Source organism: Lagopus leucura, unplaced genomic scaffold (assembly GCF_019238085.1).
Source record: "Lagopus leucura isolate 7727_CA_CO unplaced genomic scaffold, USGS_WTPT01 Super-Scaffold_100019, whole genome shotgun sequence".
Lineage (NCBI taxonomy): Eukaryota > Metazoa > Chordata > Aves > Galliformes > Phasianidae > Lagopus > Lagopus leucura.
In genome coordinates, this window is record NW_024962273.1 from 1,810,815 (window position 1) to 1,823,729 (window position 12,915).

Here is a 12,915-nt window from a genome sequence, read left to right on the forward strand (position 1 = left end):
GATCTCAAGGAATCTCTTCCAACCCCTACAGTTCTGTGGATCTCAACAAGAAGGTGCAAAACAATAGGACAAGAGGTGATGGCCTCACATTGTGCCAGGGGGTGGGTCAGGCTAGATGTGAGAAACAATTTTCTCTCCAAAGAGCAGTCAGGCAGTGACACAGCTGCTCAGGGAGTGGGGGTCACCATCCCTGGGGGTGTCCCAGGGCCGTGGATGTGAGCAGTGGGCATGGTGGGGCAGGATTGGGTTTGGGGATCCTAGAAGTCTTCTCCAACCTTAATGATTCTACTTACAAACTGTTGCATTCTCTCTAATTTGTCTTCTGTGAGCAGAAATCTCAATCCTTACACCAGCACGGTGTGTTCAGCAGCTCCATTTGCCCACAGCAACCCATAAATATCTCAAACCTTCCTGCAAGGCCAGCTGTTACCTCCAGTAACACACTAAGCACAGCCAACAGCTTGAAATCTTATGGGGAGAAATGAAAAGGGCACATCGTGCTCGTAAGGCAGTGCAGGGAAAAGGAGAAAGGGAGATTTCCTCTCTGCTGGAATTAATCAGGAGATCCCTAGCATGGGGCCAGCCTCCCCTTCAGTCCTCCCCACTAAATAGGGTTTATTTCTACTGAGCCTTTAGAGAACACATGGACCTCCAATGGTGCAGTCTGCAGACACAGGTGGGGAGCAATTGAGCAATCATTGTTCCAGTGATGCCAACCCAGCATCTTCCTGGAGATCCATGGCATATTCCACAGGAAGAACAGCATGAGGTCTTGGCCAGCCCTCAGCTGCCTTAATGCTTGTTTAAACAAAACTTCTACAGTTTAACTTCCTGGAGGGGCAATACTTCAGCTGCTGAACACCCTGAGAATCAGAGGTGTCCCAGTGTGATTTAGAGCCTTTGCTCATTAATAGGCCATTAATAGTGTATGTGAAGAAAAGTGGAAGGGCTGCATGCCAGGACAAAGCCTGCGCTTCCTTGACAATGTCTTACATGTGTCAGTGGAATCTTTATTTATAGCTGCAACAACAGAAAGGAATAAATTGTGAGCTGAATGTCACTCAGCTAAAGCCCCCAGCACTGCTGGCATCTGACAGCTACCACAGGAGCTGCATTAGATTTATATTAATCTGGAAGAGGAGCTTACACACTTGGACTTGTCAACACAGATGCTCCAAAGGCTGAAAACCCACTACGTCCTGGTATGGGTACTACCACAGAGAGCTTACCCTGCCACTAGTAATCCCTGGCTAGGATGATTTAAACCAACAGGCTCACATATGTCAGCCACAGAATCACAGAAACACCAAGGTTGGATAAGACCTACAAGATCATCCAGCTCAAACATCCACCTATCACCAACAGTTCTCACTAAAACTACATCGATAACAAACCACATCAATAAGGAACTTCTCAACCCTTAGCAATCACCCTAAGAAGGTCAGCATTCACCCACCCTGCAAGTGGAAGATGACCAGAGGTTTGCCAAGCCAACAACTTGTGGTTGGCTGAGATGCCCAGGCCCACATGGGTGGAAAGGTTCCACTCCCCAGAAATAAACAACTTGCTGCATAAACAAGTTTGTTAATTGGCTCAAACTCAGTGTCAGAGCAGTGGATTCCATGAGTCCTTGTGCCAAGTGGAACAGGTAGGTGGGCAGTGGCAACAGAGCATCTCCAGCATCACAACCTGCAGCCCTACCATACCTCACAGACCAGACCTGTTCAATGGGTGGATGCTGATCCACCAAAAGCAAAGATAAACATATCACACAACATCTGAATCAAGAGAAGAAGGGAAAAAGGGAGTGGCGTTTCTTTTACACAAGCTTCAGTGAGGTTTTGCAGCGTGAACACATTCCCCATTAGCAGCTTCAGAGGTGGAAGGCTGAAGAAAGCAAGCGCTCAGCAGAAGGAAAGTAAAAATCTGAGGTAAACCCTCTAAAACTGCCTTGAAATGGACCAATCTGTTTAGCTGTAGGATTATAATTAAATATAATTTAAAAGGAAGAAGAAAAGCAGCTTTCTTTTGAACAACTGTTCTATGCAATTCTACACACTATTCTATGCAATTCAGCAGACAGTTCTTGTAAGGAGCTGAAGCATGGTGAGTAAGGAAGGACACCTCACTCTTAAACACGCAACAGTCACTATCAGCTTGATATCCTGATAGTAAATTCCCTCACAGGCAACAAGAGATACTGTTTGAAGACCACAGAAAATCTGATAAACAGTGACGAATAATGGCACGAAAGAAAAGCTCAGTAATACAATATGGTTTCCATAAGAAGGACTGCTTTATTTTACTTCTAAAAGACAAATTTGTGCTCTTGAGTGCCAACAGGCACCAGCTGTGCATGGCAACCATCCCTTGGACCAAAGGACGATCCTCAAATGAGAGTGTTTTGTATTTGCACATGTATTATCCCAGCAAGTCAGGTAGTATAAGTCCTAAGACACCAATTAAGCCACCCCTAGATCCTTACTTGACAACTTCAAAAGAGACAAAGTGATTCACCGGCCTAGAGCTGGCTTGCTTTATGGAAAGAGTGACATTCCTTATGGTGGAGACAGCAAAACTCTCAATTTCTACCTTAGCACTTTATCTAGAAATACATTAGAAAGTTTTACATAGCTGTGTTTCTTTTTTACAAGAAAGCAGATTTATTCTCTCCACCATTTCTAGTCCCAGCCAAATCCCAACTCCATTTAACAGCACACAATGAGCCACCAACAGAACCACATTTTGCAATGATTTCTCCAATTCCTCCCCCGGCCCAAATCAGATCCCACATTTTTCATTAAGGTAAAATCGTTTTCTTTCCAACATTAAAAAAAAAAAAAATAAATAAATCCCTTTTGTAATGGATCTACTCTGCTTTGAGCCGAGAACAAAGAGAAAATCATTAATTCCAGGAATTCCTTCTTACTGACAACTTTCATGGGCGCCTTTCCAGACTGGAGGAACCATGTCCCACTTTGGGGCTTCTGCAGGGAAAACTCATTAATAAGATGTTCTCTGTGAGGCATTCCTACATTTTGATTTGCTGCCAACACGAGCCAACAAGTTGCACAAAAGCTGGCCTCTCAAACACAGCTCTTAACCGGCCAGAGGAACAAGTTTTCTGCTCTCAGGCATTCAAGATTAGACTCCGGTGCAGCTCAGTGGACATCTTCGTTGCTCCTGTTTACTTTAATGGTGTTTGGGAAGGGAAAATAAATGAAAAGCATAGTTGCAGAGCGTTGCACGTTGTGATCTTGCTTAGTTAACAAGTGATGTAACAGCAGTGGTTTAAAAGTGCCAGGCTAGACTGTGAAGATGTTTTGTGTGTATCCTCATGGAATCAGAACTATTTCTCAATCTTTCTACATGCCTTTCCCACCGTATCTTGCATCTCACTACAACCTTCAAAAGGGGTCCCTGAATTCCCAACTCAGGAGCTCACGGGTTTCCAGCAGAAACATTTACCCACTCCACAAAGCAACCTGGCCCTGCCACGATGCCACTCCAGCTATCAACTCACAGGCCAGCACTCACACAAAGCTTTTTGGCTGCGACAAACAATTGAGCACATATCTCGTCTACAGCCAACCTTTTTAAAAGATCCAATGACTTGAGACGAGCCTTTCCCACTGATCACACCACCAGTGATCCCCAGCAGAGCTTACTGCAAACCAATGCATGTATTTCTATTATTTACTCAAAGTTATAACATGATCACCTAATTGCACAGCAGCTCTCCACGTGAGCAATGAGAACACTGCTTAAACTCCCAGTGCTACTGGGCACTGTGGTACAACTCCCATCGACTTCAATAGGCATTTGTTCAATAGACAGCTCATTCATTCACACTAAATACACATGCAGGAGTATTTAAGTTCCTCACAGGCCATGAAAAATCAAGTATTTACCGACCACATCTCCTGAATTTATCTATGATACGGCTCTTTGGCAATATTTTCTTTTTATCCACAGTCAAACAGAAAGGAAAAAGCTGCATATCGAACTGGAAATACCAGTCCCTCAAAGAAGAATGTATTTGGTGATTGATTTCCTGGTGGTTCCATCTGCACTCATCAAAAGAAAAAAGAAAGTAAAATATAAAGTATCTCTACACATAAGTATCTGTTTTGCCCCTTAAGGAAATAAGATAGCTGTCAAGTGTGAGATAACTGCTCAGATGTGTGCAATGATGTTATGTGCATCACATTTAGCCAGACAGAAGGAAGAGCTGAGTGCCTGGAAAAACGTCCCAACTGCACTGCAAGGTGGTTTGTGGCACAATTCACAAAGGAAACATCCTGGGCTGTTCCAAGATCACTTTCCCAATGCCTGTCCATAGTTCACTCACTCCAGCAAATCCATGCACAGTGTCCTTCCCCCACAGCACACTACGATGAGCACAGGTGTCAGTCCCCAGTCCTGATTGCTCCCACAAAAGCAAAATAAATTCACCTGAAGAACTGCATATGTTTAAAAAAGATACCAAGAAATACTTTGCTATAAAGAATGTACTGAAACATGCTTACCAGCTGTCTGCAGGCAAGTCAGACCAACAGATCTGATTCATCTGAAAACACCTGGCTGTGCCCACGAGTGGGACTTTGCTTCTTATCCTCCTCCAGTGCTGCACTTACAGACTTTTTGCAGACTGTTCACCAACTGCACCAAAGCACTTCAGGGTCAGTGGTTTTCATCCTTAATATACAACGTGGGCACCACGTTTTTAAGGAATCCCTTATATTGCAACCAAAGCCCAACGAGTAGCTGCCTGACAGAGGAGCTACAGCTTGCAGCAAGTCTGGGGCTGCACCCCACGTGAGATTAGTCACCTTCCAGAGCAGCACCCTGCAAACAACACAGAGAAAATAACCTAAAAGTGCTACAACTCGGCCAAATTAACACAAACGAGCTGTGATCTTTCAAGCCCTCACCTTTCTGCACAAACCCTTTCCATCATTCAAACTCCACCTTCAATTTTCCCTATTTTAATAACCACAGCTTCTTACTATGGTGCCGACAACAGCATTAGAAGCAACCTTGCCAAATCAAAACAAAATTTAAGCAAAACTAATGAACCATGATACCCACACCAAGCAGCACCTCCCTACCTTCTGCTCTGAGCAGCACAGCAGGCTGACATCTTGGGCTTCTCTGAAAATGGAGGAGACACAAAGACCTCAAGCACACTGCTGTGCTCCAACACAGGAGAGGGTCACCAGGTGCACAGGAATGGAGGCTCATTTTCTTAATTGGAGACACCTGCAAGCAGCACAGCCTGTAATGCCCTGCACTGCAAAGGTCTGCAGAACTTCTGTGTCCTGAGTCTGGAAGGAGCCTGGTTGCAGGCTCAGGACACAGAAAGAGGCTCTGCAGACCTTTGCCTTCTGAAATAAGTAGTTTTTGTAGTTTTCTTGCTCTGTACACCTGAAATCAGCACTTGATCCTGTTTAAGTGACTGGACTGGATGCTTACAACCTGCATCAAGACTTCAGGTTTTCTGTTAAAGCCACTCGAGCAGGATGTTTCACCTTTGACGCTTTTCTCATTAAGTCATGGCAAAATACTATTCAGTACTTTTCAGAAGTAGAAATGAAATGCTGCTTCCTCCCTGCTACGTGCCTGGGGGGTCTTCCACAGATCATCCCATGCAATGTAGAACAAATAAAATGATACGCATATGTCACCAAACAACCTCATCTTTCTTCCTTAACTGCATCAGATGGTTTATATGACGTATTCATGGACAGAAATGGGATTCTTACTCTGTCTTGAGTGAGTTACTCTCTTGTCTGTGAGTGAGAATGCAGCAGGCTGGATGTACACACCTGGATGAACACAGAAGCATCAGCAAACATCTCTGTTCTGCATGCAGTTACAGGTAAGCACTTACCCAAATGGCACTTCCAAAGCTAACTGAGGCATTACCCCATCACATGCGTATGAACCAAAACTGAGAATCAATTCTGATACTGGAACTCTGCTACATTAAAAAATGCACCTTCAGCAACACAGAACCCCTTCATTAGCCCAGGCTGCTGTCTCTATAAGAGTTAAAAAGAAGGCAGTAAAAATCAAGCATAGTACTTTGGCACTTCGGTGGAACTCTTTATTTTTTTTCATAGACAATTCTTCAGCAAATGCATACATGATGTGCAGAATTCTTATATTTTCAGTGTGTCAAAGAGAATAAAAAGTCAGTTCAACCAAGAAAAAGATGAGCAGAGATGCACACACATCCCCTTTTGGCAGCTGCAGAGAACCTGAAAGTCATTTCTCTGTGCAAGAGCCCCCCTCTGGGCTGCTTTCCAGGGGCTTCCTGGCACTCCTGAATGCTCCGAAATGGCATTTGCAGAGCAAGTATTTACAGTAAACTCATATAAGGCTACTGAGCCACTTTAATTCCTCATGATGATTGCCATAATTGTTCACAGAAGCAACGTTATGGAAGTACCTGGTGCTCAAAGAAAACACCACGGAAAGATCCATGGTCCCAACCATCATGCTTGACTGAGGAACTCCCTCAGGAGCACAGAGCAAATCTGGGATGATTTTTCCATGGGAGAAAAGTTCATGAACCCTGTGGGTCACGTAGCAAAAAGCATGTTGGTTTTCATCACTAAACATCAATTCTAACTACGACTGTAGCTATGTCTGAGCCCAAGATTAGTGCTGTAGGTGTGTCAATACCCAGGGATGAGCTTTGAACAAAGGAAACGTGTCCAAAATCATCCCTGGCAGCTTGGCATGTTGGATGGCCCAGTGACTTGAGACAATGTCAGTGTTTAAAATCCCCAATTTCTAGGGTTATTTTAACATTTTAGAGATCACTTCTGAATCTCTTGGCAAAGTAAAACTTTTCAGAAACCTCATCTCTGAAAGACACTGCAACAATTTATTGTCATTTTCAACCCCTCTCACTTTGGCTGAGCCACTGGAAAAGATCACAGAACAATCACAGAGACACACTCATAAGTGAATCACAATTTTATTTACAGAAAGAAAAGAAATGCAATTCTCCAACCTTGAAGGGTCAAATCATGAATCATAGAATGGCCTGGGTTGCAAAGGCCCACAGTGCTCACCCAGTTCCAACCCCCTGCTGTGTGCAGGGTCACCAACCAGCAGCCCAGGCTGCCCAGAGCCACATCCAGCCTGGCCTTGAATGCCTGCAGGGATGGGGCATCCACAGCCTCCTTGGGCAGCCTGTTCCACTGAAATCCTTAGCTGTGCTGAAATATTGGGTTGTGCTGAAATATTGGGTAAGGGAGAGTTCAAAGAAGCTCAATTTGGCAAAGAGGAGCAGCTGAAATGTTAGATTCATGATCATATAAAACTATCCTGATAACAGTCCGAAATCAGTACCTGCTGGCCTGTACCATCAGTGAGTTTGCAGTGCAAAGAACATAAATAAGCTAGAGCATTAATGAAGTAACTGTACATCTGACTTATTGTGGACCATACTCAGGACAATCTGTGCAGCTGGAAGGGGTGGGAGCTCACTGGAGCAGCCTGGGAGTGATGGTCTGCATCAGGCTTCACAGAAGGAAACAAAGGTTCCAGTACATCTCACTGTACTGAGATGTTTGCAGCTCTTCATCTAATTAATGAACTGTCATCTGTATGACAGGGATTCAAATAGTCAAAGCTGGGCATATAAACGACATTAATCACTGTAATACTGTAAAAAAAGGAACAGAGTATGGCCCAAACTTTTCAAGTGCAAGATAAAGCTATGTCCAGAGGCATGGGATATCCAGTTGCTGACTTCTGATCCACCAAGGAGAGTAGCATTTCTGGGAAAATCTTCTGTAGACCAAAGAGAACACATGGTAGAGTTCTCTCCTTATTTATACAAAGGCTCGCTTGCCATTTTTATGGTAAAGTAACTGCTCAACTGCAGCCACAATTTGAAATCTGTGGCGTTACTGCCATGCCAATATAACAAAGAGAAGGATTCAGAAGCTGAGGTGAGCACTTGAGGTGGGACCTTACTGTAAGAAAATACTGCCACTGAGGACAGTCATGAACTCTGAGTTAGGTGCTCAACCAGCTCATCCTTTTCGGATAGAAACTCTACCTAATTTCATATTGCTTTATAATTCCAGTGCAAGACATCTTATAGGAAAGAGAGGCATAAAGTATTGTTCTATTTCTCATAGAAATGACAGCTCTGATCAGAACAGAAAAACTCCTTTCATATGAAAACCGTAACTATGAAAAACCGTAACTAACGATAAGCTTACATACAGCTTACAGCCCGTGTTATTCATGCATAGTGATAAACAGCTTAGAAACACTTTCCATTAAAACACAAATTGGCACATGGTCCACTGAGAGCTCCTCTTTATCTTACCTGATTGTCTACAGAATCCCCTTTACTTTGTTCAAAAACACACAAACCACACGTGCATTTTCATCAAACAAGAGGGAGTCGTAACAACTTGATTCTGCCTCACTGCCCAGTCACCATTGGGTTTCCTGTTGTGCTTTTTCTGTGTGCATGTTTTGTTCTTCTTTAAATACTGCGGACCATTTGAAATATCTTCATTAGAACCCAAGGACTGCATGATGCATCTTCCCACCGTCCTCTCACATTTTATGTAATCGAGAAGTCTTGGTGGTTTCTCCTTGAGCGTGCTGAGCTCCTTACAATTTCCAAGGGCCCACAAAGGCAGGTGGTGCAATGGGAGGATGCTGCATCACGACAGTGCAACTGCCACGACTGCCACGAGCACTGCAGTGCTGACCGTCCGCCGGCTGCCGTCCGACGTCCTCCGCGCGTGCAGCACGGCAAACACTGCGTTTGTGTGATTGGTTGGGATCTCCACGTTGCAAATCATGCCTTCACAGCAAGAAACACATTCCTGGGGAGGAAAAGGAGATCACTGGACACAGGGTAATTCAGCAGCGGCTTCTAGAGATGCACGATCTGCAAGATGACTGCAAAGGACAGTAAACTAAGCACTTTACCCAGCACCCAAGGCAGCAGATGCAGCACTCATGTTGCAGCTTCTCCTCCAAACCATGCACCACAGCTTCCCCAGGGTAACTCACCACCCAATCCAATAACTGTGCTATGATAAACAGCTCTTTTGCAAAAACATGGGAGGTTAGACTGACTTCAATCCCCAAAACAGTTCAGCAGCTCATATTCATTAAAAAAAAACAATCTTAAATGACACAGGGTAGAAAAATGAGCTTACATCTATTCCCAGAGTTGTGAAGAATTTTAAGAGGAAGATCATCCAAATATATCAAGTTATCAAACAGATAACTTGATATATTTGCAATATATTTGCAAATGTTGCAAAACACACCAGTGTCACTGAAAGTCTCTCAAGGCAAGAAGGGAACCGGTCAAACTGCAGGAGTTTAATGGTGTGAAATATGGAATGCAATGGTAACTGCAAGAGTAGAGACTGGAACTGCCCTTATAAAAACATGAGGCACCCAGGTTGCAGCCCTTAATCAGTGCCAGCACTGGGATGGTGGCAGCTAGGGGCAGTGCCTTGCTTTTCAGGGCTGGCTTCACAAGTCTGCAAACAGGAACTTTCAAACTTTCAGCAGGTTTTACGCTAATCACTTTTTACCTCTTCTAGATTTCTGCCATCAATCTAACGTAACAAATTAGTTTTCTTTACAGAACTTCACCAGCTCCCATTTGGGAATTAATTCCTCTCTGATAAATGGTGTTTGGCTTCTGTCTTTCACAGTTGATTTGGCACAGCTCTTTGCACCGTACATTTTCCTTTTAGTGCATGAGCTCTTTTTTTGGCACACAAGGTGTGTCACTCAGACACATGTCTGGAGCACCTGAGTCCCACAGTGGTTTGCTCAAGTGCGGGTGGCATCACAGCTGCAGCACCACAAGCATTGATGCAGGCTGCCTTACTCAGAACTCAGAAACCAAGGTCCATGTATAGGATGCATGCCAGCAATGCCCCAGAAAGCTCAGGTGCTTCTTTAGAACTGCTTATTACACCCCATGACACAGTCACACAAATAAGCAAGTAGGAGGAAAGGGGTAATCATGCTTCTATTGGAGAAACTGGATTTCTACTGTGCAGTACTGAAGAATATGTGCTGGCATGTGCTCTTCAGCTCTGCAGGAAAAACAGCTGCTCAAATGGAACCCTTGAAGCCAACATGCTGCCCCTATCTAAGCAGTGCTTACTGTGTGACCGCTTTCCCTGTGATGATGGCAGCCTACAAAATGGCACTCATCCCCAGTAGCACATTTTTTGGTGACCGATGTGCTCTTCCCATGGTCTGTGAAGAGATGAACTGTCAGGCAGTACTGTGTACCTACAAAACACATTTTTAAATGTTGATTTTCAGATAGAATGCGCTCCTCCACAGGGTTCAAAAATTTCACACAATTTAGCAAAATGTATAAAGCCTTCTTTCAACTCACTCAAAATACCACTTAACAAGAAATAAATTAGCAATGAAATCTTAAGCTTCACTGATCCTTCAAACCTCCAGAAAAGCTGCTACCATTTAAACTACATATTTGTACTACAGACTACACATTTATCTTCCATTTTCTACTCTTTTTTTCCTGCAGCACATTGTTTTCTTCTTTGTTTCAGACATTTCCCTCATTCCTCTGGTTCATTTCTTTCCCTTTCCCACCGTGACCACCACTGTGAAGAAAAATGAGGAAACATATTTCCATTCTTTTCTACCTATCTATCACTCTCATACAAGTATGTTGCCCAGTCATTCAGGTCTTGACTGTCACAGGTGAGCCCACCATACCTTGGGATTTATCCAAAGGGAAGGAGATAAGGCCAAGAAAGCCATTCTCAAGTTTTTTGATAACATCCTTAAAACTAATTCCTAGGAAGTACACACATGCATATCTATTCCTATATATACATATTAATCTTTGCATTGTTGCTTTGCACTCTGAAATGGTCAGAATATTAAACTCAGCAAAAAAAATCACATGACTCAGACTCACTAATAACATAATTGAGGGCATCACTGTGTTGGTATGTTAATCCTATTCAGTTAGACTTCAACAAGATGGCTGAGTCAGGGAGAAACAAGTTGAACTGTGTAGGAAAAAAGCCCTTAGTGCAGAAACACTTACTTTCAGGACACCACCGATCTTCAGCCCATCTGTTACAGTTGTAATTGTCCACTGCATTATCACAGGTAAAGCACTTAAAACTGTTTGGAAATGGAGTGGCTTTGAAAGTATTAAAATACAGTAAGTTTACAAAAAAAAAACAACAAAAAAGAAAACCATAAATCAAATGCTCAAAGTAATATTTTAAGTGCTTGCACACACACAAACATGTTACATAGACGTGCATTTTCTCAGTGATTCTTCACTGCTAGATAAATGCATCTTATGACACAAGTTTCATTGAAAGCTTTTAACTGCTTTTGCTATGCCTGATCTTTAAAACACTTCCTCCTCTTTTCACTCTCTCACAATCCAGAACAGCTTTTAAGCATCAGTGGGAAAGGCAGTAAAGAGAGAATATCTTATATATATTTACATGTATATATGTATACATTATAATACACCCAACTGTACGTTGGTGCAGATACACAAACAATCTACATTCCTTTGATGCAAAAAACTGCACCTCCAAAACCTGCTTCTGGTCTTGATCTCCAACTTTGGAGAATCTGTTCCCTTCAACAAAGGGATCAAGAGGATTATTTGAAAAGCTTATTTACATTACATACATATATATAAACGAGTTTCAGAAGCACAGTTCCTAGATGCACCTATAATGTATCAGGTTTTAATATCAGGAAAATCTTCTCTTAAGTGAAGGGACAGAATACTTCTGATGTCAGATAAGAGGCGAAAGTATGATGCTATTAGTGACAACTGGATCCACAGGTCTCACAACGTTTTTAATTACCTTCAGCTTGAATTAATTGCATGCTGCACACCTATTCTTCCACTTACAAAAACCCCAACAAGATTAAAGACAAAAGACACCTGTTCTGTATTTACAAGAAATCCACTGCATAATGTTGTCAGAAGGGAGATGCTTCAGAGGCAGGAAAATATCACAAAAACACTTAAAATGTGAAAACTGTTGCTGTGGTGAACCTTTACTTTAGTGCTGCATTCAACAGTTGGTTTGCTTTCAGGCAAGATAAACCTTAGGAATAAACTGCTCTGTGTTGAAAAGCAAAAGTTTTACTTTAAAAATCTAATTCTTCATGTTTAAAGAGGAATAAACTGTAAAAATCCAAAATAAAGAGCTAAGAAACAAATTACTGAAAGCATATGGAAATGAACAAAAATGTTGTTACTACTGCATCTGCAAGGAAAGCATTAACTGTCTACTTACGGTCCAGTGGAGGTCTCACATTGTAAAAGTTGATGTTCTTTGCTGAAACCCAATTCCCTGAAAGGAGGAAGAGTGGAAGAAAGGCTCCAAGCAGCGAGTGACAGAACAGCAGCATGCTGAACGTGGTACGTGAGAAGTAAAAGTGTGAGGCCTGGGAAAGAATGGGAAAACATTGTTTATGAGGAATCATAAGCAACAGCACATGAACAACACATTAATTCTGAAACCTTGGAAGTTCAGTCTGTAGATCTATAGTGTGAAGTCGGCTAATGCAAGCAAGCGTATTTCATTAACAATGAGCAACTCAAAGCTGAGCAGTTACTGCCTTCTGCTGGCCAAGATCCTGCACAGAGTACTTAAATTTCCACAAATTACTGCTTGTTTAATCTAATTGTCCTTCTAAGCAAAGTCAGTCTTACAGATGCCTTGTAATTCCTGAAAAATCAACACCAAAACAGAGATCCTGTGCATTCTACTTGAGCGAGACAGGATTACAGTGCCATTAAAGACAGCACAATGCAGACAAGTGTTGGCTTTAACACCAACAGCCTAGAATCCAAAATTTAACCCATCCAGTTCCTTTATC

At 42.7% G+C, this 12,915-nt stretch overlaps 1 protein-coding gene across 1 annotated transcript in view; it reads right to left on the reverse strand.

Moving 5' to 3' along the window:
• Positions 1-7,167: 7,167 nt before the first annotated feature.
• LYPD6B (LY6/PLAUR domain containing 6B) overlaps positions 7,168-12,915 on the reverse strand; it is a 34,006-nt gene continuing 28,258 nt past the window's right edge. Inside the window, exons 2-5 of the mRNA XM_042877873.1 lie at positions 12,330-12,480; positions 11,102-11,200; positions 10,178-10,308; positions 7,168-8,867 (exon numbers count right to left, since the gene is read on the reverse strand). Of these exons, the coding sequence (XP_042733807.1) occupies positions 8,703-8,867; positions 10,178-10,308; positions 11,102-11,200; positions 12,330-12,444 (510 nt within the window). The 5' untranslated portion in view covers positions 12,445-12,480 and the 3' untranslated portion in view covers positions 7,168-8,702. The remainder of the gene's footprint in view (positions 8,868-10,177; positions 10,309-11,101; positions 11,201-12,329; positions 12,481-12,915) is intronic.